Source organism: Cnephaeus nilssonii (genome assembly GCF_951640355.1).
Source record: "Cnephaeus nilssonii genome assembly, chromosome: 18".
NCBI classification, from domain to species: Eukaryota; Metazoa; Chordata; class Mammalia; order Chiroptera; family Vespertilionidae; genus Cnephaeus; species Cnephaeus nilssonii.
Window position 1 is genome coordinate 41172448 of NC_137089.1, and position 27144 is coordinate 41199591.

The following is a 27144-nucleotide window of genomic DNA, read 5'->3' on the forward strand; positions in this document are numbered from 1 at the left end:
TCTCTCCCCCCTCTCCCTTCCTCTCTGAAATCAATAAAAATACTTTTTTTTTTAAACTCAGGCTTGCAAACTTGACCCATGGTCCAAACGCACTCGCCTGTGCTTCCACACTCTACCCTCCCCTCTCAGAGCACTTCGCTATGGACTGAAATCATCTCTCTAACCTTCTAGACTCAACTCTTTCAGCGGGAGATAGAATAATGCTCTATCTTCCGTTTTTCTTCAACACCTAGCAGAGAGCCTGGATCATTAAGTGGTTGGGTATTTTGGTTTTGTCTTTATTCTAATCACCTCCTACTTGACTACCCATAACCACGCTTACCCTCTCCTACTGCCTGTCTAGGCAAAGGTGGTCACCTGTCCTGCTCCTCCAAAACATTCACCTCCCGCTGCTCCTGAGATGAAAAAAAATCCACGGACTGAAGAAAGCTCACATACTTCACCCAGGAGCACCCGAGGGCCTAATGCAAAGCCTTGTTACTCTTGCTTTGCTCCCAATTCTAACTACAGTATCTACTTTTAACACGAGAGCAGTTTAACAGCCTTAAATTAAGGAGGTAGGGCAAGCGCTGCTCATACAGAGGTACACTGACATGCAACGAGATAAGCTGACCCCTCACAGCCAAGGATGGTGGGGAAACAACAGCGGGCAGACCTGGGGACTCAAGCAGACGCCCAGGGGAAGCTGGACAAACCCTGTTCGAATCTCATAAGGCTTAGAATGATGGCCGTCATTTATAAGGTTGACCCTGAGTCAACATGATAGAGTCTTTAGATTCATGATTGTGGCGTTTTTAATATGAAAAGTGTGTGCCCTGACTTTTAGAAAAATTTCTATCCACAATCACTGGAATAAGAAAAGTTGTAGTTTGCAACAAAGGATAAGTCCTTAGCAATTTGAAAAACGTGGCTGCCCAGACACTTGCTTCCGAGGACTGGGGTTAACTGCAATTCTTACCTTCTACTTAACGCTTTCAAAAGATCTATCTGTGACCACTTAAACCAGCATATCATAAAATAATCCTTTTTTTTTTTTTCCAATTTTTTTATTAAGGTATTATATGTGTACATATCTTACCATTGCCCTCCCCACACCCCACTCCCATATATGCCCCCATCCCCCAGAGTTTTGCATCCATTGGTTATGCTTATATGCATGCATACAAGTCCTTTGATTGATCTCTTATCTCCCCCACCTCTCCCTAACCTTCCCCTTGTAATTTGACAGTCTGTTTGATGCTTTACTGTCTCTGTATCTATCTTTTTGTTCAAGTTTATAATGTTCTTTATTATCCATAAATGAGTGAGATCATGTGGTATTTTTCTTTCATTGACTGACTTATTTCACTTAACATAATGTTCTCCAATTCCTCCCAGGTTGCTGCAAATGATGAGAATTCCTTCTTTTTTATGGCAGCATAGTATTCCATTGTGTAGATGTACCACAGTTTTCTGATCCAGTCATCTGCTGACGGGCACCTAGGCTGTTTCCAAATCTTAGCTATGGTGAACTGTGCTGCTATGAACATAGGGGTGCATATATCCTTTCTATTTGGTGTTTCTAGTTTCTTCGGATATATTCCCAGGAGTGGGATTACTGGGTCAAATGGGAGTTCCATTTTCAGTTTTTTGAGGAAACTCCATACTGTTCTCCACAGTGGCTGCACCAGTCTGCAATCCCACCAGCAGTGCACGAGGGTTCCTTTTTCTCCGCATCCTCGCCAACACTTGTCGTTTGTTGATTTGTTGATGATAGCCATTCTGACAGGTGTGAGATGGTACCGCATTGTTGTTTTGATTTGCATCTCTCGGATAATTAGTGACGTTGAGCATGTTTTCATGTGTCTCTTGGCCTTCCTTCTGTCTTCTTTTGAAAAGATTCTATTTAGGTCTGTTGCCCATTTTTTTATTGGATCATGTATCTTCCTTTTATTAAGTTGTATAAGCTGCCTGTAGATGTTGGAGATTAAACCTTTATCAGTGATGCCATTTGCAAATATGTTCTCCCATGCAGTGGGCCTTCTTGTTGTTTTGTTGATGGTTTCCTTTGCTGTGAAAAAGCTTTTTATTTTGATGTAGTCCCATTTGTTAATTTTCTCTTTAGCTTCCATTGCCCTAGGGGCAGTGTCAGTGAAGAATTTCTTTTGGCATATGTCTGACATTTTGCTGCCTGTGGATTGCTCTAGTATTTTTATGGTTTCCCGTCTTATGTTTAAGTCCTGAATCCATTTTGAGTTTATTTTTGTGTATGGCGTAAGTTGGTGATCAAGCTTCATTTTTTTGCATGTATCTGTCCAATTTTCCCAACACCATTTATTGAAGAGACTATCTTTATTCCATTGTATGTTCATGCCTCCTTTGTCAAATATTAATTGAGCATAGTGGTTTGGGTCAATATCTGGATTCTCTATTCTGTTCCATTGATCTATGTGTCTGTTCTTGTGCCAGTACCAGGCTGTTTTGAGAACAGTGGCTTTGTAATACAGCTTGAAATCTGGTATTGAGATCCCTCCTACTTTATTCTTCTTTCTCAGGATTGCTGTGGCTATTCGGGGTCTTTTTTTATTCCAGATGAATTTTTGGAGAGTTCTTTCAAGGTCTGTGAAATATGCCGTTGGTATTTTAATGGGGAGTGCATTGAATCTATAGATTGCTTTGGGTAGTATGGACATTTTAATGATGTTGATTCTACCAATCCATGAACATGGTATGTTCTTCCATCTGTTTACGTCTTCCTCTATCTCTTTTTTCAGTGTCCTGTAGTTTTCCGTGTATAGGTCTTTTACCTCCTTAGTTAAGTTTATTCCTAGGTATCTTAATTTTTTTGGTGCGATGGTAAATGGGATTGCCTTTTTAGCCTCTCTGTCTGTAAGTTCACTATTGGTGTATAGAAAGGCCATAGATTTCTTGGCGTTAATTTTGTATCCTGCTACATTGCCGAATTCATTTATTAAGTCTATTAGTTTTTTGACGGAGTCTTTCGGATTTTTTATGTACAATATCATGTCGTCTGCAAATAAAGACAGCTTTACTTGTTCTTTTCCAATTTGGATGCCTTTTATTTCTTCTTCTTGTCTAATTGCAATGGCTAATACTTCCAGTACTATGTCAAACAGGAGTGGTGAGAGTGGGCATCCCTGTCTTGTTCCTGTTCTTAGGGGAAATGTTTTTAGTTTTTGTCCATTGAGTATGATGTTTGCTGTGGGTTTATCATATATAGCTTTTATTATGTTGAGGTATGAGCCATCTATTCCCACCTTGTTGAGAGTTTTTATCAAGAAAGGGTGTTGGATTTTGTCAAATGCTTTTTCTGCATCAATGGATATGACTATGTGATTTTTATCTTTCAATTTGTTTATGTGATGTATCACGTTTATTGATTTGCGGATATTGTACCATCCTTGCATTCCTGGGATAAATCCTACTTGGTCATGGTGTATGATCTTTCTGATGTACTGCTGGAGCCGATTTGCTAGAATTTTGTTGAGGATTTTGGCATCTATGTTCATGAGGGATATTGGTCTATAATTCTCTTTCATTGTGTTGTCTTTATCTGGTTTTGGTATTAGGGTGATGCTGGCTTCATAGAAGGAGCTTGGAAGTGTTCCTTCCACTTGAATTTTTTGGAATAGTCTGAGGAGGATAGGTTTTAGTTCTTCCTTGAATGTTTGGTAAAACTCTCCTGTGAAGCCATCAGGCCCCGGGCTTTTGTTTGCCCGGAAGCTTTTTGATGACTGCTTCAATTTCGTCCATAGTTATTGGCCTATTGAGCTGTTTAGATTCTTCTTGATTGATTTTTGGAAGGTTATATTTTTCTAGGAATGTGTCCATTTCCTCCAGGTTGTCCAGTTTGTTGGAATAGAGTTGTTCGTAGTATTTTGTAACAATCCTTTGTATCTCAGCGGGGTCTGTTGTTATTTCACCTCTTTCATTTCTGATTTTGTTTATTTGGGTCCTCTCTCTTTGATTCTTGGTGAGCCTGGCTAGAGGTCCATCAATCTTGTTTATCCTTTCAAAGAACCAGCTCTTGGTTTTGTTGATCTTATGTATTGTTTCTTTGGTCTCTATGTCATTTATCTCCGCTCTGATCTTTGTTATTTCCTTCCTTCTGATTACACTGGGCTTTTCTTGCTGCTCTTTTTCTAGCTCTTTGAGTTGTAGTGTTAAGTAATTTATTACCATTGTTTCTTGTTTTTTGCAATAGGCCTGTAGAGCTATGAACTTCCCTCTCAAGACTGCTTTCGCTGTGTCCCATAGATTTTGGATTGTTGTGTTTTCATTGTCATTTGTTGCCATGATGTTTTTTATTTCTTCCTTGATCTCTCTGGTGACCCAGTCCTTGTTTAATAGCATGCTGTTTAGTCTCCATGTGTTTGATTTCTTTGGATTATATTTATTGTAGTTGATTTCCAGTTTTATGCCACTGTGATCTGAGAAGATGCTTGATATAATTTCTATCTTCTTGAATTTGAAGAGACTTTGCCTGTGACCCAGCATATGGTCTATCTTTGAAAATGACCCATGTGCACTTGAGAAGAATGTATATTCTGTGGCTTTGGGGTGAAATGTTCTGAAGATGTCAATTAATTCCATCTGGTCTAGTGAGTCATTTAGGATTGCTGTTTCTTTGCTGATTTTTTGTTTAGAGGATTTGTCCAGTGGTGATAGTGGGGTATTAAAGTCTCCTACTATGATTGTGTTGCTATTAATCTCTCCCTTGATATCCTCCAGGAGTTTTTTTATGTATTTGGGTGCTCCTATATTGGGAGCGTATATGTTTACCAGAATTATTTCTTCTTGTTGGATTTCTCCCTTTAGTATTATGAAGTGGCCTTTCTTATCTCTTGTTATGGCATTTACTTTGAGGTCTATTTTGTCAGATATAAGTATTGCTACCCCAGCTTTTTTTTCATTTCCATTTGCCTGAAAGATATTTTTCCATCCCTTCACTTTCAATCTGTGTGAGTCTCTTGTTCTGAGGTGGGTCTCTTGTAGACAGCATATATATGGGTCGTGTTTTTTTATCCATTCAGCTACTCGATGTCTTTTGATTGGAGCATTTAGTCCGTTTACATTTAAAGTTATTACTGAAAGGTATTTGTTTGCAGTCATATCTATTTTTGTGTCTGTATTCCTTCTTACCTGTTTATTTCTTCTTTTTACAGTATTCCCTTTAGCAATTCTTGCATTGCTGGTTTGGTGGTGATAAACTCCCTGAGGCTTTTTTTGTCTGCAAAGCTCCTGATTTCCCCTTCAATTTTGATTGATAGTCTTGCTGGATATAGTATTCTTGGATTCAGTCCTTTGCTTTGCAACACTTTGTATACCTCCTTCCATTCACTTCTAGCTTGTTGTGTTTCTGATGAGTAATCATTTGACAATCTGATGGGTGTTCCTTTGTAGGTAACTCTCTGTCTCTCTCTTGCCGCCTTTAGGATTCTCTCTTTATCATTTATATTTGCCATTGAAATTATGACATGTCTTGGCGTGGGTCTTTTGGGGTTGATCCTGCTTGGGACTCTCTGTACTTGCGTAACTTTTATCTTTCCCATATCCGGGAAGTTTTCTGTCATTATTTCTTCGAATAGATTTTCTAATCCCTGCTGCTCTTCTTGTCCTTCTGGCAGCCCTATTATACGCATGTTACTTCGTTTCAGGTTGTCCCGAAGCTCTCTTAGGCTTTCCTCCTGCTTTTTAATTTTTTTCTCCAATTGCTGTTCATATTGAGCTTGTTTCTGTACCTGATCTTCTAACTCACTAATTCGGTCCTCTGCTTCTTGTAGTCTACTGTTGAAACTTTCCATGGTGTTTTTGATTGTAGCTATATCACTTTTCATTTCTTCCTGATTCTTGCATAAGTTGTTGATTTTCTCATCCATCCGATGTATAAATTCCATGACCATTACTCTGAACTCCTTTTCGGTCATGTTGCAAGCTTCAGTTTCACTAATTTCCTTTCTTGGCGACTCCACATTTTCTTTCCTCTGTGAGTTATTTCGTTTCCCCATTCTGGCTATTACCAGAAAGCTCAAGCTTCCGTTTGCGTGGACCTGGGCCGTGTGCTGTGGGGACTTCGCTCCACCCTAGTTTCACTGAAGTGCTCTGACACTAGGACGTGTGGCTGCCTTTGGTTGGTGGGAACCAGACTTGCCCAGGATCAGTGTCCCCAGTGTTCCGTGTGGTCTCGTGTGCACGTTTAGAATCAGGGGCCCTGTCTGCACCACACTGTTGGTATGTGCCGAGAATGAGATCCTTAGCATGTGCCAGGAGTCAGAGATTCCCTGTGTCTGCACCAAGACTCGAGTGTCAAAGTCTCTGTTGCCTTGTGCGGTTTCTCGTTGAGAATCAGGGTCCCTGTGTGTGCACGCACCAACAATTGGGGTCGCTGGCTCTTAGTGTGAATGCGCTGTGAGTCAGGGATCCCAGGCAGCTGTGTCCGGCGTGCCAAATTCCCTGAAGTGGAGCTGTGTCCTCTGTGTGCTCTCTCTACTGAGCCAAACCGGCTAGAGCACACATTCTTAAAAACCTGAAGGTGAGCCGGCTCAGTTCACTCTCCCAAAGTCCCGGAAGGGGGGCGGAGTCTGTCCTGCGCGCCAAATTCCCCAAAGGGAAGCCCCTCTGTGCACGCTCTTAAGAATCCCCGAAGGGGGAGCTGTGACCCGCGAGCCAAATTCCCCCAAATTCCCCGAAGGGGAGCCCTCTGTGCGCACTGACAGATTTCCCCGACGGGGAGCTGCTTCTGTCCCGCGCGCGAGCGCGCGCCAAATTCCCTAAGAGGGAGCGCGTCCCTGCGCAAAGCTCGGCAGCTTGGGCCAGGGGCGGGTCTATCAGTTACTATGGCGCTGTCTGTGCGCGCGCCTGTGAGCAGCTTAGGCGAGAGGCGGGTCTATCAGTTACTATGGCGCTTTCCGCGCGCTGTGGGCGCTCAGCAGCTTGGGGGAGGGGCGGGTCTATCAGTTACTATGGCGCTATCAGCGCCTGCGAGGAGGGGGATAGGCTCTTTGACTCACGGAAATCTGCCGGGAAGTCTGGATTCTTGTTGTCTGTTGGTCTGAAGCTGTGATAGCAGTTCTCTGTCCCCAGTGGCTGCAGGGTCCTGGTTTGTGTCAGAAGTCAGGATCCGAGTCTCAGGCAGCTCTGTTTCTCAAGATGGCGTGGTCTCCGGGTCCGCACCAGCCGCCGAGAAGTGTCCGCTTTGTGCGCGGGGCTCCGCCGTCTAGGGCTGCCCTGTTCGGGAGCCCCTTGGAAGACCTGCAGAATCTAACTGACCCTAGCTCACACACACACACCACACACGTCTACACTCTCCTCTATGGGTTCCTCACTCACACTCTCTCTCTCCCTACCTTCCTGCCGGTCGCCATCTTTTCTGTCCCCCTTCAAAATAATCCTTGATGTTAACAGAGGGTAATGTGTGCCCAACACAGGACATTCGATTCCCCTGGGGAACCTGGTAAAACGCTGGTGTGCAGTTCTCCAGCCAGCAGTTCCGACGGAATGAGTCTGGAGAGAGCCTGGCATCAGACCTAGTGCTTCAGGAGAGTCTGATGCTCGGCCAGAGCTGGAACCACTTAGACAAACAGCTTTCTGCATGACATCTTTAAGAATCGGTAAGGAGCCCTAGCTGGTCTGGCTCAGTGGAGAGAGCGTCGGCCTGCAGACCCAAAGGTCCTAGGTTCGATTCTGATCAAGGGCACGTGCCTGGGTTGCAGGCTTGGTCCAATGTGCAGGAGGCAGCCAATCAGTGATTCCCTCTCATCATTGATGTTTCTATCTCTCTCTTCCTCTCCCTTCCTCTCTGAAATAAATAATATATATATGTGTGTGTATATATATATATATATTTTTTTAATCGTTAAGGAATCTTTAAGACGGATACAGTATGTAGCATTTCCCAAATTTGTCTTCAAAACCCCTTTTTCACAGAGCACCTGAGACTCCTGAGTTCCTCATTCTTCAGCTGAAAATCAAGGTAAATATTAAGTTTAAGTAGTAAGAATCAAACTGTGCCACTTTCCAAAATGTATAAAAGCTCCACTATGCTTAGGGACAGGAAGGTGAGGAGGGGGAAAAGGGGGCTTACTTATATGCTATCATGTTTTTTATTACATTACAAAAATGCCAAATGAAAGCCTGACTTTTAACTAAAAAATTTCATAGTTCCTTGAAATGATGCTTATGATAAATTAAGCCTGTGACTTAAAAGCATTCAAATATTTTACCCGTGCTACATCAGAAATACTGAATTTACTTTTGGAAAGCTAATTCCAAAAGTAAATTCATGCTGCCCTCTAATGGCTCAAGATAAATATTTTACCTGTGCTACACCAGAAATACTGATGATGAATAAGTTCATTATTTTATAAATGGGAGAATTATATTAGGTAACATAAAAGGAAAATAAGATTTCACTTTTTGGGTGTGCCTGAATTCAAAAGATTAATTAAGGCTGCCATATTCATGTTCAAAATTTTTTTAAACTAGCAAGCCACTTTGCTCAAACTACCCGCATCTCCCTATGGGTATGAAAATCAAGAAAATACACACCACCGCCCTGACCAGTTTGGCTCAGTGGATAGAGCGTCAGCCTGCGGACTGAAGGGTCCCAGGTTCCATTCCAGTCAAGGGCATGTACCTTGGTTGCGGGCACATCCCCAGTAGGGGGTGTGCAGGAGGCAGCTGATCGATGTTTCTCTCTCATCGAGGTTTCTGACTCTCTATCCCTCTCCCTTCCTCTCTGTAAAAAATTAATAAAATATATATATTTTTTAAAAATACACACCACCCTGCGCATTCCACAGCTGCCATCTCCATTCAGCTTCTCTCCACGTGTCCATGGCAACACTCTTCAAACTTAATGCTCAGACCCCGCAAAATAATTTTCAAAACTATGTATACTCTTGCATAATTATTACAGCTAAAATTTTCCATTAGAAAAGGTAAAATAAAATAAAAGTTTTCATTAGAAGCTCAAATACTTCCGAAGAATGTTGTTTTTGGTTTGCTGTGAGTATTGACATTTGAAAATAAAAGTGTGTCATTCCTTTCAATGTATCCAAAGCAATCTAAATATCATAACAAGTTGACATCTATCCTCATCTACTTCAACAATACCTAAACTCTGTTAAATACATCAGAAATTTTACATCACTGTTTTTTCTCTTGAACTTGCATTTTATTCCACTCTCCATAGAATTGTATCCTAATGTTACACTTTATAACTGAAAGTCTTTCATTGCTCACTCTTCCATAATCCTATGTATCAAGAATATGGATATTAACTAAAATTTCAGAAGTTTTATATCTCTTGTGACCATAAGCATGTATGTTTTTTAAAATGTTGTGGAACAGCCTGGCCAGCGTGGCTCAGTGGCTGAGCATCGACCTATGAACCAGGAGTTCAAGGTTCGATTCCCGGTCAGGAGGCAGCCAATCAACAACTCTCTCTCATCATTGACGTTTCTATCCCTCTCCACCTCTCCCTTCCTCTCTGAAATCAATAAAAATGTATTTTTTAAATGTTGTAGAATGATCCATTATTACAATTATTATCAGCAAATAATTAATGGAACAACATAAATCACAAACTTTGATCATTTTAAAACAGAAAGTAAATCTTAGTGGGCATGCTACCTAGTGAGATGGTTAGGGCTTTTTAAAAGGTGTATATTGTTGTACCTACAAAGAATATTTCTTACTGCTAAAATGATATAGGTTCTCAATGTAATTCTTATTTTGGAGTTTTCTAGGTTGGAATAATCACTGAAAACCATAATTCACGTTAAGATGTAAATCACCGCTGAGTGTTGCTAAAAGTAAAAGGTTTTTCCTGTGTCACCACTTCCACTGTCATCTACCGTCAGAAGTCATTTTCATGCTGAGGCCACTGACAGCTTGATCAGGTCCTCCTGCGATTTGTTGAAAGCAAAGAACTAGAAACCACCTGACTTGCAATGCGATGTGTTACACATTTACTACAATTACTCAGTTTCTCACTTTCTAGGAAGTTGTCCGAAAAGGCATTCCTAAGACTTAGCAAATGACTATTAATTCCATCAGTTATCCTTACACTTCTTTAATTTCGTATCCTCAGAAAGGGTAGGAAAAATAAAAATATTAATTCAATGCCTGTCTGCTGACAACAGTATATTTGTTTATAAAATGTTTTCATATTATCATGCATTTCAAATATATCCTCACCATAACTTTGGAGCAGCAGATGGCCAACACCCAACAGTGCATACTGGCAACCAATCCCAAATCAGGCAATCAAAAACAGGTCTCACTTTGTTTCTCAAGTCCAATATGTGTTGGGCTTAAGAGAAAAACATTTTTAATTTGTCTCATAAAGCAAGACCCAACTATATGCTGTATATAAGGGACCGACCAAAAACAGAGAATGGCTGAAAATAAAAAGATAAACAAAGGTATACTAAGCTAATGAAAACAAAAAGAAAACAACAATTCTCATCCTGGTATCACAGAGAATTCCACCTAAAATGTGTTCATGTCACAGGGCATTTTTTAATGCTGAAGTCAGCAATTCTCAAATAACACGTAACCGTTAGGCACACCTACGTGCCAGATAACACAGCAACTACTCCTAGGAAGCAACAACTACAGGAGATGCAAGGAGAGACATACACAATTGCTAAGGCATTTTAGGAAACCACTCTCAATATAAGACAGATCAACTGGAGGGGGTGGGGAAGTAAAGATACAGATTTTGCCACCTCTTACCAAGATCTTTCTCTGGAAAAATACTTAGTAGTTTCCAGTAACCAACATAAAAACAAACTTTGGAACATGGCCTATTTTGGTGATAACACAACAGCTTGCCCAGAATTTATTAGACACAATATTCTATTTCCAAGAAATCCTACCTAATAATAGAGTAATATGCAAGTTGACCGTACCTTCGCTACACCCACATGCCACGCCCACCAGCCATGCCCACCAGCCAATCAGAGCGAGTATGCAAATAAACCCAACCAAGATGGCTACAGCCACAGAGAGCAAGGTTTCCCAGGCAACAGAGGAAGCCAAGCTTTCCACCTGCCCTTGCCTGGCCTAAGCCTCCACTCAAGCTACAAAGTTTCAATTATAGAAGGTAAACAAATTGAAACAGAAATGGCGGCAGCCACGGAGCTAGAAAGAGCAGGTCAGGGTTGTCCCCGGCAACAGAGGAAGCAAAGCTTCTGCAGCCCTGGCCGGCCTAGGCCTCCACTCCAGGCTACAAAGTTTCAATTATAGAAGGTAAATTAACCCCAACAGAAATGGCTGCCGGCCACGGAGCAAGCAGGAGGCTTGGCTCCACTCCAGGATACAAAGTTTCAATTGTAGAAGGAAAATAAGTTCCAGATACCAGGGCCTCCGCTTGGGTCGCCAGGGGGCATGGCTGGCCTGCAAACCACCACAGGCCCCTTGCTCAGGCTGCCCCATGCCCCAAGGGAACCCCCATCCTGATCCAGGACACCCTTCAGGGCAAACCAGCTGGCCCCCACCCGTGCACCAGGCCTCTATCCTATCTAATAAAAGAGTAATATGCAGATTGACCATCACTCCAACACACAATATGGCTGCCCCCATGTGGTCAAAGATCCTGCCCCCATGTGGACACAAGATGGCTGGCACAAGATAGCCAGCAGGGGAAGGCAGTTGGGAGGCACCAGACCTGCAAGGAAGGGCAGTTGGGGGTGATCAAGCCAGCCGGGGAGGGCAGTTAGGGGTGACCAGGCCAGCAGAGGAGGAAAGTTGGGGGCAAACAGGCTGGCAGGGGAGCAATTAGGCATCAATCAGGCTGGCAGGGGAGTGGTTAGGGGGTGAACAAGCTGGCAGGCAAGAAGCGGTTAGGGGCAATCAGGAAGGCAGGCAGGCGAGCAGTTGGGAGCCAGCAGTCCTGGATTGTGAGAGGGATGACCGACTGCCACTGGGATCGGGCCTAAACGGGCAGTCGGACATCCCTCGAGGGGTCCCAGATTGGAGAGGATGCAGGCTGGGCTGAGGGACACCCCCCCTCCGTGCATGAATTTCGTGCACCAGGCCTCTAGTGTTATTATAAAAACTTCCATAAACATGCAACATAAATACTCATTATAAAGTCACAGCACTTGCATTAAAGAGCATACTCAAATTTCCTTCTAAATCCAACTGACATTAAAAACTTGAGAAACCCTTCACTAAAAATCAATAATTCAAGAAAATACATAAAAAATGACCAAATATTAAGGAAAAACACCTGGTTCCTAATACTGTTTTTCTACTCAAACCAAAGGAGACTCTCCAAATCAAAGGAGGGGAAAAAAAAGATTCAGAATTTTTCAAATTTCTCAGAGCTAACACTACCAACCTGTATAAAATTTCCGTTACACAATTCTGAAAGCAGAAAGCCTACTCATCCATATTGTCAGCTGTGTATCTGGCTGATTTTTGCTTATTATATTGAACCATATGAAGCTGACATATTTATAGGTTAAAAAACAGTCAAATATCGGCAATTTCATGCGGTTTAAACTATTATTTATCATTTAACCACCAGCCTTAGAATATGAACCAAAGTGAATGCATCCAGACTGTATGTTGTTTTATCAGTATACAAGCACCATCTGGTGGCAGAAAGCAAAACTGCAGGTTATACCTGTTTATACCACTACTGCTACAAATACATTCAGTTTCTCAGCTGTTTTACTTTCTTTCCAATATGCTTTTTAAAGGGGCATTACACTAGTGAAGATCACTTAGATTGACAGTTTGGACAAGCTTAAAATAAACAGCACATCTAACAATAATTAGCAGCTAGTCATTGACCTATGTACCATAAACCTTGAAATGTAATAAGCTACTTCCATAAACTAAAATCTTAGTTATTTCTACGTTTACTGATATTTAACATAATTACATAAAATCAGGTCAGACAGTTCAAGAAACTTGTCTCACCCTCTGTAAAGTTCTTTGCAAGTCTGATAGGTTAATTTCCCAGGGCAATGGGGGGGGGGGAGGCGCGCGGGACAGGTAGCCTCAAGTAGGTATCTGGCTCTGCCATAGGAACAAGTAACTTTGGGACAAAATAGTCCAAACTCCTTTCCTTGTTTCACTTGCTATGACTCATACCACACATGCTAAGAGAAAGCAGCTTTACTAACCTAGGCACAAGTGATTGGCCCAGGAATCGGATACACTACTAGACAAAGGCAACCAAATATTATCTTGACACGAAATATACCAACCACACGTGAGGCCAGGGGTGCTTGGCGTGGATGCAAGCCATGCAACTGTTCCAAAATGAAGATGACAAACCAACAGAACCAAACCCTTTTGGGAAGGAAATATAACCTCTAGATGAACAAAGAACACATGGGTCATTCAAACTTAGGTTGCATCCGAAACAATGCCCTTTTCTGCAGGATTCGTTACACATGCTATTCCGGACACCCTGGCCCGAGCTTCCTCTTCCCACGTGTACCTCCAACCAACACTCAAAGCCAAAGGTTATCTTCACATACCCTTCACTGAGGCTTTAAAGAGTGATAACTGGACTCCTCCTAAGTATCTCATAGGTAATATAAGCTCAACACAGCCCAAACCAAATTCCTCATTTTCCCAAAGACCTGCTCCAACTCCTCCCATTGTCCAGAGATGTGAAGGTTACCCTTAATGCTCCCCATCCAATCGCTCTCCAAGTGCTACGAAGTCTATCTTCTAAATACCTAGACACAATCTCCTCTTCACTGTCCCTGGCTCTCATCACATTAAGCCTGAATTACAATATCCTTGTAATTCATCTGTCTCCCTTGAATTTTAAGCCTATCCAAGCTATTTTCCATACACTATCAAAGCAATATTCCTTTAAAAAATATCCAGCTAGCCCTAGCTGGTTTGGCTCAGTGGATAGAGCATCAGCCTGTGGACTGAAGGGTCCGGGTTCGATTCCAGTCAAGGGCACATGCCTGGGTTCCGGGCTTAATCCCCAGTAGGGGGCTTGCAGCAGGCAGCTAATCAATAATTCTCTCTCATTGATGTTTCTCTCTCTCTCCCTCTCCCTTCTTCTCTAAAATCAATAAAAATATTTTTAAAATAATAATAATAATAAATAAATAAATATCCAGCTATTTTATCCCTCATCTTACAATCCTTCAGTGGCTCTCTATCACCTTCAGGATAAATCCTAACCCTCTTGGCGTGCCACCTGTGGGCATCCAGGTCAGCGTCCTACCTGAACCCTTCAGCACTGTCATCCCAGACACACCCATTTGCTTGCAAGTCCAGGAATGAACTAAACTTCTCAGGATTCCTTGCTGTTGTTCTCAAAATCTAGGTTGCTGTCCCTAACCTCCTTCCCCTGGCTGTCACCTGGTTAACCTCGAACATTCAGTGTAAGTGTCTATTCCTCGGAGGCTTGATTCCCGTCTGAGGGAGGCTGTCCTCAATGTTCCCATCGCCATATGGACACATCTATCCTTGCTGTTGTTTCTTTTCATTGTCTTCCTCCTCTACACTCAGAATCCCCTAGCCCAGTGGTCGGCACACCGCGGCTCTTGAGCCACATGCGGCTCTTTGGCCCCTTGAGTGTGGCTCAGCGTTAGACTCGCCCAGGCCGAAAACCGACTTCTGCGCACGGGCCACGAAGTTTCAATCGCACCGTACGTGTGCGCCCGCACGTGGTATTTTGTGGAAGAGCCACACTCAAGGGGCCAAAGAGCCACATGTGGCTCGCAAGCCGCGGTTTGCCGACCACGGCCCTAGCCTGTCATTCATCAAAGTATCTACTGCAACACAACATGTGGCAGAGTCGCAGGCATTGAACAATGTCTGCTGAGCGAACGAGGCCTCACAAAAGCCCTCTCAGGTGGGTTATCTCCCTGTGGGAAGTGAGGCAAGTCAGGAGGCCAGCGCCTTCCCCAAATCGCACAGCTAAAGGCAGCAGGACCGGGATTTGAACCGGATGTCCAGACTGTAATGGAAATGATTTTCTCTCAGAATCTGGCCTTTGGGGAACCATTCCATAAAATAATTGTGTTATTCGGATGGGACTAAATCCTATTTATCCAGGCTGAGCACAAACCCAAACTTGGCCAATTAAAGTCCCCCCTGCCCCAACCCCAAATCCAGTCTGAATGACAAATTCTGGGATGGACAGTCTACACAAAGGGGTGTGTGTGTGTGTGTGTGTGTTTTCTAAGAACAATCCAAAACCAAAACCTTTTTCTCCTTCTCCAGATGGCAGGTTGAGGGCTGGTATCACACAAGGTATAGCTAATGGAAACAAGTTTCTTTGAAAATAAAGTGAAGCAGAGGAAAAATGAGATGAGCACCACTAAAGCCCTGCATCCAGCCACGCCCACAGACCTCCCCGCGAGACCCCCCGTCACACAGGGCAAAATCCCCCATTCCCACGTGGGCGAGCCTGAGACGGGCAGCCTGCGTCAGCACACGAGAGGCCCTCTGGCTCCAGCCACGCAATAATGAATATACAGAGTGGACAAACGGCAGGAGGCCTGATTTTAACCATTCTGTTCCTTGAGATCATGTGTGTACTTTTCGGTAACAAAGCTGGGAGAACAAAAGCATAAAACGCTCTCCAATCTGTACATCTTGTACTTTGTCGTATAAATCTGTGGATGCTTTCAACTTTATGTTAGTCAACAGGGCTCCACATGAGAAAGAAAGAAAAAAAAAGATGTAACTGGATGTATTCATTTTCAAACATCTTGGGGGTAGCCAAGGGAGGCCGGGACTTCAGAGTCCAGGTGAGAATCATCATCTCTTTTTGCCCCAGCCGTCAAAAATGGGGGGAGGGAGGGGGGGAATCCTGTTTATGAGGTCCGCCTTAGGCCTCTGAATGAGTGCAGGAACCTCCTCAGGAAAAAACAGACAAAAAAAAAAAAAACCAGCCTGGGCAATATCTAACTATTGCTTAATGTTAGTTTAAGTAGAAAAACGAAAAGACCTTTTCGGAAATCCCTGTAAATGCTACCTGTTTCTTAAACTCCTTCACCTTTCATTCCCTGCCTTATTAGGAAGCTGCTGACTCACCTGGAATCTCCTAGAATCTTTGGCTCCAAACGCCCTGTAACACATTTGGGTGGCGTCCTCTGCAAATTAAGCTCCTTTGCGGTATCACAGTTCTAACGGAGTAGCGGTGAGGTCTGGCCTTCGGGAGCGGAGAGCTTTTGTAAAACATGGCCTGGCGTCTTCCCTACTTTCTTTTTACCCTTTTAGTGACTCAGACTCTCCAAAAACCTGAAGGGAAAGTCCACTTTATCCACTACATGGAAATGGCCGAAGGCACAACCCTTTGGAGAAGTCAAATAAAATCCTTGCACCTTCATGACAACCACGGAATCAGATCGTGAAACTAGGGACTGCCAACAAAGGGAAAATGACAGCGTTCTTAGCAGAAGATCTAAAGCAGAAAAAATAAAATCAAAGGAAACCCCGGACCCGGCACATCCTCATTTCCCGCCCCTCTGGCCCCTGATGGAGGCACCCGCACTCAGCTACCACAGGGCCTTTGCACTTGACGGCAGGGCCTTTGCACTTGGCGTTTCTGCTGCCTGGAACGCCCTTCCTCCCGCCAGTGCCATTCCCACTGCTCATTCCCTCTCTTCCTTCAGCTCTTTATCAACACTGTCACCTTCCCAGTGAGTAACCGCCTCTTACTGACGACTGCCTCCCCCACTAGAACATGAGCTCCTAAGGACAGAGATTAATGTCAGATGTCTCACTGCTTCACCACCAGATTTCTTTCATTCGAAAGTAATAAGTTATAATGGTATACGTCAATTATAGAACAACACGAAAATGAAAAATAGGCAATAAATTCACTAATCAAAATTCTAGCGAAAGTCCAATACAGGATTATAGACATCAAAATCAATAAACATTTAAGTATAATGTCCTCACGAGTCCACTAAGTATAATGTCCTCTTGAGTCTATTTGTTACAGCACATTAAAAGTTAACTATCTTGCAAACATAAAATCGACGAGGTTCCTAACTCAGGTGGGCAAACAGATCTACGGTGCTCAAGTAGGCAAATAGTTTTATTTATATTAGGTAAACTCAGGCTGACAAGGAAAGTAATGGGTATGTTATACAGAAAAAGGGAAAGTGAGGCAACTCTACGACAAATGTGATGTCCCTCTTGCCTCCTACGCGGTGTACACGCCAAGTGGAGAGCCGACAAGCCTGCCACAGGAGGCTCCGTGGCTGGAGAGGACACACAGGGGATGGAGCAGCATCCCAGGCAGCTGAGGAGAGCTAAGATGTGGGCCAAGGCGGCCAGGAAAGAAGGGAGATGCTCTGGAGGAGTGCTCAGGGGGAGGCAATGGCCCACGCTCACCACGGGCAGGTTTCGGCAGGGCAGGCAAGATAGGTGCCAGCTACCCATGGACAAGGGGCATCACCACGAAGCCCGGAGGAGCCAGGGCACAATGCAGGCCCCCAGACAGACACGAGGGCCCTCCCTTCCCACCAGGACAGTACAGTCAATTCCCCAGACACCCCTGGAGGGGGAAAGCGAGGGGCAGAAGTCTACGAGATTGTCTAAAAGGTTTTCTCAGAGAACCTGAGCAATATTTAAATGAGTTACTTACAATTTAAGTAGGATTAAATAGTAATTTTTCCATTACCAAGCAAGACACCAAAAAAATATCAGATTATGTATAGACCAAATAAATATCTTCTCCGCACATCTGAGTCTGTGATATCGGTAAATATACGAAATCATTTGAAATGCATCAGCAGCCCATCCAGAGATGAAACGATAATTATGTGACATGCTAGAGGTATTAGCTAACACACCATGGCAATTATAGCGCAATATACATGTGTCAAATCAATGTCCAACACCCTAAGCTTACACAATGTTACACAACAATTATACCTCAATAAAAAAATGTCAAAGCATCAGCAAATATCTGATCACATGTGAGAATTCCTTAGACATAAAAGTAGTAAAAGATATAACAAAAAAATAATTAACAGATTAGACCATATAACATTTAAAACTGTAGTATATTACACAAAACAAACACAAATCTAGTCCATTTTTTTTAAGAAAATTAAATAAGGAATTAATGTAATACCTCCAACACATAAACATTTGAAGATTGGTGAAGCACTATAATACAAGTTAGCAAAGTCAAAAAGACAAGTCAAAAGAATAAGCAACTAATAAATAGTTGAAAAACTGTTCAGTCTCACAAGTAATCAATAAAACCAAAATCTAAAAACATTCCACTTTTTAACTATCAAACAAGACAATGCGTTCAAACCCAATTTGTGTTGTCAGAATGCAATGGAATATACTGTAAGAAATTAGTAAAAACTTCAATGTAATTGGGCAAAACGTTATTCTCAATACCCCCTTGCAGTAATCTATCAGTGATATAAAGAAATAATCAGTGATATAAACAAAAATTGGTATATAAAGACAGTTTACTGCAGCATTATTTATAATTATCATAAAAAGGGAAACCTAAATGGTCAAAAGGAGGTATATTCTGTATACTTATAAAATATTCCTTGTTTATACCTATTTGTATACTTATAAAGTATACCTTGGCCATATAAAGCATTAATACCCATTAAAAAGATTTTTCAAAGATTACTTAAAGATATGAAAAACGATCACTATATTAAGTGAAAAGAAGGCAATGTAACATACATGAGATGAACAAATTATAATATAGTCATACAAAGGAACATTATTCATCAATAAAAAAGAGCAAAACCCAGATATGAGCAACACGGATGAATCTCTAAAAAGGAAAGTAAACAAAGAAAACCATTATATAAAGTGAAAAAAGTCTGATGCAGAAGAGTAGATGCTGTATGAGTCTAGTTATATGAAGTTCAGCAACGGGCAAAACTAGTCTATGGGACAGAAGAGTGGTTACTTCAGGGAGGAGGGAGGAGGGTACTCCCGGTGGGGATGGTGACAAATGAGGATTCATACAGGTAAATAGTCATCAAATAAACTATAATTACATATATACATAAATAAAATAATCACATCATCAAGATGTACATTTAAGATTTGTACATTTTATCATTCACATATACCTCCATGAAGTACTACAGAAATTGCATATTATGGGTAACTTTAATTTGGTTAAATATGTTTATATGTAAAGTATAAAATATATATAAAGTACACCAAAATATTAAAGGTGGTTAAATCTGGGATTGCAAATTATTTATAATTTCTTTTTAACTTTCTGCATTTTTCACATCCTCTATAATGAGTTAAATTACTTTTACAAATGATCAAAGATTATAAACCTTATTAAAAATTCTGCCATGCTTATAAAATAAAATTCTGTTACACTTATAACTATCACAAAATTATGTAAGGCAATGGTAAGATATGTACAAATATAATACCTTAAAAAAAATAAATGTTCAGTAAGCTAAAAAAAAATTATGTAATGTACAGAAAGACTTAATAAATCCTCCCAGCAAACTTTTTATAAATTATTAAAACTCTTATAGGAGAGAATTTAAGTAGGCTCTTACTCCTTTTCACAGTACTAAATTTCATTGAGGTGTCCTATAATTTCATAGTTTTTATCCATCATGAAAAACTGTCTTTAAAAAAATTATAAACACTCATGCTTGCAATATATTCGGACAAATTAAGGAAAACACTAATTAAGCTAACCACCTGCTTGGTGAGGAAATGAGCAAGTCGACTGGGCTGTCAGCACTAGACTGTGGAATGGCTTTAAAACATGGTCCCGCCCAAAACAAACATAGGGGTCTCGTGACTCAATAAAAACTAGTTCCTGAAAACCAGTTGTTTTCTAAGTGAAGTATTCCTGAGAGTCTGATTTAGCTAAGTCCCATGAAATATGCCTGAAGTCAATATTGTTTACAATGAAAACACTCCTTGAGTTTCAGAAACGTTTACCACATGCATGAACTAATAAATAAGAACAAAACCAAAAGGACAGACGCACCTCTGATTGTACATGCCCCGGAAGTTGTAATTAGCTCTGTAATTTGGGAAAGGCTTTGGATCTAGTGGCCTGTAGATGGCAGGCTCTCCCCTCTTCATGGCAAGCCCATTCAGTTCCACGGTGGGAGTGATACTACCTGTGAAGACACATAGCAAAGGCACACAAGTCAAGTATTTCCCTAATGAATCGTGCAAGCTCTATCTATATTACATGTAAACACCATGGAAGTAGGTCTGATTTCCTAAGGGAGTGCATAAACAAACTAAATAAACAGGAAAATCATTCCAAATGAAATCTGGAATTTGGGGTTTTGCAACATTTTCTGTATAGTAATGAATGACCCAAAATTCAACTTTATAGTGACACTATTTCAAAACAAGGCAAACACAAGTTTCACAGATTGCTCAATTCAGATATTATTAAGAAAGTTTTGAATTTCATCATTACTTATCCCAGAAAACTTACAATTGTCTAATCATTAAACATTATCATCTGTGAATATTTTTACTTATATTTGGCAATCGAGCAACTAAAATTAGCAAGGAACACAGTCATCAGTAATTCTTGGATTTATCTAATGAAAATAAATTTTGAATTTTTTCTATAACCAACAACAGGACAAAGGAATACAAGTAATGCTTTCTGTAGATAATCTTCATAGATACATACTGAAGCATGCATGGATGAAGTGATATATCTGAGATTAGTTTCAAAATAACTCAGAGGAGAGAGAGATAAGAAACAAAATCGGCCCTGGCTGGTGTTTCTCAGTGGTTAGAGTGTCGGCTTGTGCACTGAAGGGTCTTAGGTTCGATTTCCTGTCAATGGCACATACCTTGGTTTCAGATTCGATCCCCAATGCCCCTTCTGGTCAGGGTGTGTACGGGAGGCCACCAACTGATGTGTGTGTGTCTCTCTCTCATTGGTGTTTCTCTCTCTCTCTCTCTCTATCTCTTCCTCCTTCCCTCCCTTCCACTCTCTCTAAAATGCAATGGGAAAAATATCCTTGGGTGAGGATTTAAAAAATAATGAAACAAGGTTGCCTATCATGTGTGGATAACCGCTGAAGCTGGGGATGGGTACAGAGATATTCGGTACCTTACTCTCTCTATTTTAGTACAAGTTCGAATAATTATATAATGAATAATACACAATGTGAAATTATGTCAAGTTATTTTAAATACCAAAAGAAGTTATTTAATAAAATATATTTACATACATTCCATGTAACAAATCACAAAAATAAATCTAAAGCTTTCTTAGAAAGAACAATTTATTTGCAATGTAAATTCTGTGCACAGTACGTTTAAGACTCCATTCATCACATACAAAATTGGGTCCAGTTCCTGCCACAGTGAACCCGGGGCCGGCACAGAGCACCAGCAAAGGGGTGGGGGCTGACCCAAATGCACCCCTGGCAACCAGCCAGGCCACAAGCAACCCACCAAGACTCAAGAACGTGCTCACTGGGTCTCATCTCTAAAGAATTCGTGTGAAACCACGGGAGAGTTTAAAGGAACAAGAATAAACCAAGGTTAAGAAAGGGGGGAAATATGGGGAGTGAAGGACAAAGGAAGAGGTGGGAAAGAATAAGAAAAAAAAGCAAAGTTATTTGTATTAGTCCAAATCCCTAATTTAATCCATATGCACAGGGCAGAGGAAGAGAAAGTCAACATGAAGGAATTTTCTTTTCTGTCCGTCTTTCGTTTGTTCAGTATTTTACCAAGGGAGAAATAAAATGCACAAACCTTAAACATACAGCTCCATGAATTACTACACATGTAGACACTCATTCAGATCAAGATACGAACGTTTCCAGCACCCGGAAAGTTCCTCGTGCCATTTTCCAGTCAAGACCGACCTCCCCAAGTTACCCATTATGACCTCTGTCATCATTGATCAGTTTTGTCCTTCGAATCTGAATATGAATCATTCTGTCTTGCTTCTTTCACTCGACATAATGATTTTATTGAATATGTCAGTATTTCAAACTATATTTCATCACTGAATATTTCATTGAAGGAATATACCAGTTTATCTAATCTGCTGTCGCTGGGACATCTGGGACTGTTTCCAGTTTGGGGCTATTAAGTGAAAAGCCATCTTGACACTCATTTGCTCTGGGTGTGCATACCTAGCAGTGGACCTGCTAAGTCACAGAGCAGGTTTATGTTTAACTTTATTACGGACGGCCTAACAGTTTTCCAAAGATTTGTATCAACACCAAAGAGCAGTCTATGCCTTTAAAAGCTTACAATTGTCTTCAGGAAGACTTCAGTTTAATAATTAACATGTAAACCAGTTGTAAAATTTATGTCATTTCGAGTTTTCCTTTGCAATCATCGCACAGACATCAACAGCCTCAAGGTCACACCGGGTCTTTGTGAAGGAGAGAACGTGAGCAGAAAAGCACAAACCGTGCTGAAAAGGGTCCTCTATTCTAGAGAAAAGGATCTCCTACTGTTTCACCAAGAACTAGACGAAGGCAGTGATGTTTTCCCACAAAACACTCAAAGAGTAACTTCAAACTTGGAGATACCTCCAGGTAATGCCCAGGACCATTATTTTCAGCATGTGCCAGTTGGGCACAGGCTACATAAAGATAATTGTTACACAGGAATCCTCATGTATCATATGGCTATAAACAACACTATAAACACAGGATCCTTTTTCAGTGGTTTTTAGCCACATTAAAGGAAATTTCTACATTTATCAGTGATAAATATAAAAAGACTAATTAATTAGATATACAAACTTCTATAGCTACAATCGTGGATTTCTAGTATGTGGCAGGTGAAAGAAAATTGCCACATATTACTGACACTTGCGGCCACAGCTTTATAGGAAGTTAGAACAGTCCCTAGAACACAGTAGTTACTCAATAAGTATCTGTTGAAAGAATGAATGGATTTCAGGGCCCCTTGGGGAACTGGCTGGCACCAGGGTCAGGGTCAGGGTCAGGGCCAGGGCCAGGAAAATACAAGTCGGCCTAGAACAGCTATTGTACCAGAAAGGAAGAAATGATCAAAGAATGAGGAGGAAATAGCAGAAGGACTCAGGGATTAACTAGAAGGGACCATACCACTGGCCAAATCTGGGACAAGGTGAGAACTGAAATAAATAATGATAGATTACAAGCCTCTAAGTTAAATAGGAATGCAGGTATCTGTGGTGATATACATAAATAAACAAATGAAAAAATGAGAGGGAAGAAAAGCTCTTGGGTAGAATGCCAACTATTAAATCTAAAAAGAATACTGTAACTGAAACATCACCCATTGGGAAAGAATATTTGTTGTTTTAAATCACAAAAGAAAAAAATCACTGTGGTGCCTGGCCAGTGTGGCTCAGTGGTTGAGCATTTCAACCCCATGGAACAAGAGATCACTGGTTTGATTCCCTGGCAGAGCACATGCCCGGGTTGCAGGCTGGATCCCCAGCAGGGAGCATGTAGGAGGCAGGCAATCAGTGGTTCTCTCTCATCATTGATGTTTCTGTCTCTCTCTCCCTTCCTCTCTGAAATCAATAAAAATATATTTTAAAAAAGAACATGCTTTAATTGTTGCTGCAATTCACTATTCAGTTTGGCTAAAACTCTGTTGGTTTCTTTAGTGTGTCTAGTTGATGCCTAAATAGCTTTCTCATTTTTTCCAACAGATCTAGAAATAGAAGCTTGTGATGCAAGAACACCTGTCTTTTTTGTGGCATTCATCAACTTCTGGCCTTAATTCATCTTCTGATGTGATTTAAGCATGAACAGGTGCAAAACCTATGACTCAACCATTGCAATCCTAGGTACATCCCCAACAGAGATGTACTAGTATATGTACAAGAATGATCACAACAGTATTAGTTCTCAATAATAGCCCCACCTGGAAACAACCCAACTGTCCATCAACAGTACAATGACTAAGTAAATTGTGGGATATTCATGCAATGGGATACTACAGAGCAGTGGAATATTACACTGTTCAACACAACGCAGGTAATTCTCACACGCGTAACATGGAGAAAAACAAGCTATCTCGTGTATGGCTCCACGAGCCGGCACAATGAATGTAAGACGTCAGAAAGCAGAGCAATGTTCCCTTTGGAGTTGTGTAACCACTAGAAAGGGCTGGGGCTCTGGTAGAGCCTGTGGAACTGGTAAAGCGATCGAAGAGCCAAGATCCACCAGGGCTCCCCAACCATGGTGCGTGCACCTGCCGGTACATCCGATTATACTCCATTTTAAAAGTTTACCCCCCCAATCTACTCATTCCTCAGCTCACTGCCACTTCCAACTGGAAACACATCTCCACGGGCCCTCAGGCTCGGTCCTGCTTCCTTCCTCTGGCTTCCTGGCTGCTGTGCCTCCTGCAGTAACCCTCGAGGTGGGCCTGACCCACGGCTCGGCACACACGCTCTTGCTCCATTCACACCACCCGCCCTGCAGAGCACCGCACTCGCACGGCAGCAGCCACCGGGCCGGCAGCCACTGGGTCAGGAACTCCCGTCCTGCTCCATTCTGGCCGCCACTCCCAACACCCCTGCAGCACAGGGGCAGACAGCACTAAATGCACATGACTTTCTTTTCTTCTTTCTTCACCCATAAACTATGGCAGGGGTTTCCTAACTGATCATGTTTTTAGTATTTTCTACCTTCCATTTACATGTCAAATTGAACTTCCTAAAATGCTTTTTTAAACATATCATCCACCAGCTCATAAATATTAATCCACCAAGCTACCTAAGTCCTCCTTCAACATCGTCCATAGGGTCTTCGACTTTAAGCTAAATGGAAACCTGTATGAGGAAGCCAATTCCCCAGAGGCTAAGTGATAAACACGAGTGAAGTTCCTGCAGCACCTAATGAAACGAGGTCATCGAGGACCTGCTGTGTGGATAAAACTTAATCTCCTAAAGCTGGCACTCAGGTCCATCACAATCCACTCCTTAAATACAACGTCAGTCTTTTATATATATATATTTAAATTGATTTCAGAGAGAGGAAGGGAGAGGGAGAGAGAGAAAAATCAAAGTGAGAAACATCGATTGGCTGCCTCCCCCACGCCCCCTTCTGGGAATTGAGCCTGCCATCTGGACATGTGCCCTGACCAGGAATAGAACTGGGACCTTCTGATGCATGGGACCACACCCAACCTACTGAGCCACACCAGCCAGGCTCCATCTTCAGTCTTATCTCTTAATGGTCACTTAGCTGTTCTAACTAAAAACCATCTACAACGTTTTTAAAACCAAACCAATTGTCCAGATTCCAATTCCAGTGCCTTTCCTCAGAGTCGAGTCTTCTTTCCTCTCCTCCATGCCTGCCCACTCTCCAGTCAAGGTCCACATCTCACCTCAGCTACCTCCAGCCATGTTGCCATAACTTACAACACCAATGGCTGTTATCATTCACTTGGTACTTAACCTTTACCATCGAGTTATGTGATTTATGTATACGACCATAAAATATTACATTTTACATACTTCTTAGATCTACGTATACAAGTAAGTTCTTAATAAACAGAAGTAGTGGTGGGGTCCTAATGATCAACCAGTAATCTAAAGAGATTTTAAAAATCACATAAGTAGGTAGCCTCTTATCAACTTCAAACTAAATAGGTGGGGGTTTTTTATTATAATAGTTTTGCTTCTTTAAACTTACTTAAGAAATACTGGAATCAGCTGGGCAGAAGCAAAAGGCTTAGTAATAAGAAAGTCATGGAGTTCTGGAAAGAACAGCCCTTGCAAAAGGAGACTGTGTCTATGTAACAGGTGCCACGTGAGCACAAGAAGTGTCTGACTTGATTACAATTACAGTGTGAACTATAATTAAATAGATTATAGGGTCATTGTTTGGCAGGCAAAATGTCTTTTTGTACTCCATCACAAAAACACCTAAAGCAATACTGGTCAGAGGTAACTACTTGAATTAATAAGTTAACGAATAAGTAAAAGGATGTAGGGCTGATACTAAACTTATGAAACTTTATTAATTTGATGTTGTGAATTCATGCACTCTGTCCACACAGGTTTGCCTCTTCCCAAAAGATTACTGGACATATAATGTTGTTGGCATTATATGCAGAACAACTTTTTTAAATTATTAGTAGGAGCTTAAAATCAGAGCATTCATTATATTAAACACAGATGGGGTTGCTTTTTTTCTTATTTGTGGGTTCCTTACTAAATTTCATATGAATGTCCTAAACTGAATATCATTTCTACACCAACAAACAGAGTAAGAAGATGCTTAGGCTAATTTTATAATGTTTTATTAAACTAAAAAAAAAAAAAAGAATAACCATTTTAATTATTAAATTTTATATGACATATTGAAAAATAAAAATTGATCATTTCTATCTTTACTTTAGGAAAAAATTCAATCTTATTTCTGTTCTTTGTATTCAAATTTCTTTTCGCCCAAGATTGAAAAAAATAAGTAATGGCCCTGGCTGGTGTGGCTCCGTTGGGGATCAGTCCCATGAACTGAAGGGTCACGGTACATGCCTAGGTTGTGGGCTCAATCCCTGGTGGGGGGCATGCAGGAAACAACCGGTAGATTGCATTGATGTTTCTCTCCCTCTCTCTCTCCCTTCCTCTGTCTCTCTCAAAAAAAAAAAAAAAAAAAAACAATAAAAAATATTTTTAAAAAAAGAAAGAAAAGGTCAGTAATGTACCATGATAGTATCCACTAAGGCAACATTTTTAATTAATTACAATTACCTTCTTCATTCTCTCACGCTCAGTTATCATTCACCTGTCTTTCTCACACATACTATTAATACACCTGCTGACTATATAACTGGCCTGCTGTAACGGACAGAGACCAGCACACACAGAACACACAGCATGACAGAGGAAATGAGTCTGTTCATACCTGGGTTGTTGTTAACATTACTTTTGGGCGGTTTCTGAACTGGCTTGGGAAGCGTCGATTCAGTCAGAGCTTTACTAGCAACAGCCTGTTGGGCCTTCTTGATGCTGCTCCCTTCCGATTCCCATGTCTGCTCTCCGAGGCTCAGCTGCACTGAAAACATCTTAGAAAGACATAGAAAGAAACACATTAAAAGTTTTCAGGAAATCAAATGTGCTCTCCGAGAGAAAAATAGATACACCGCAGAACCAACATTTTAGAGCTAGAGGTCCCCTACAGATCATTTGCAACAAAATCGTATGATTCTACCTTGTAAAAGAAC

General features: G+C 41.4%; 1 protein-coding gene across 7 annotated transcripts in view; it reads right to left on the reverse strand.

Annotated features, from left to right (window-relative positions):
- STAU2 (staufen double-stranded RNA binding protein 2) overlaps positions 1-27144 on the reverse strand; it is a 228320-nt gene that overhangs the window by 177994 nt on the left and 23182 nt on the right. For all 7 annotated transcript variants that reach the window (XM_079796393.1, XM_079796395.1, XM_079796399.1 and 4 more), the window contains 2 exons: positions 26826-26985; positions 19961-20096 (listed from right to left, as the gene is read on the reverse strand). In XM_079796393.1, the coding sequence (XP_079652519.1) occupies positions 19961-20096; positions 26826-26985 (296 nt within the window). The remainder of the gene's footprint in view (positions 1-19960; positions 20097-26825; positions 26986-27144) is intronic.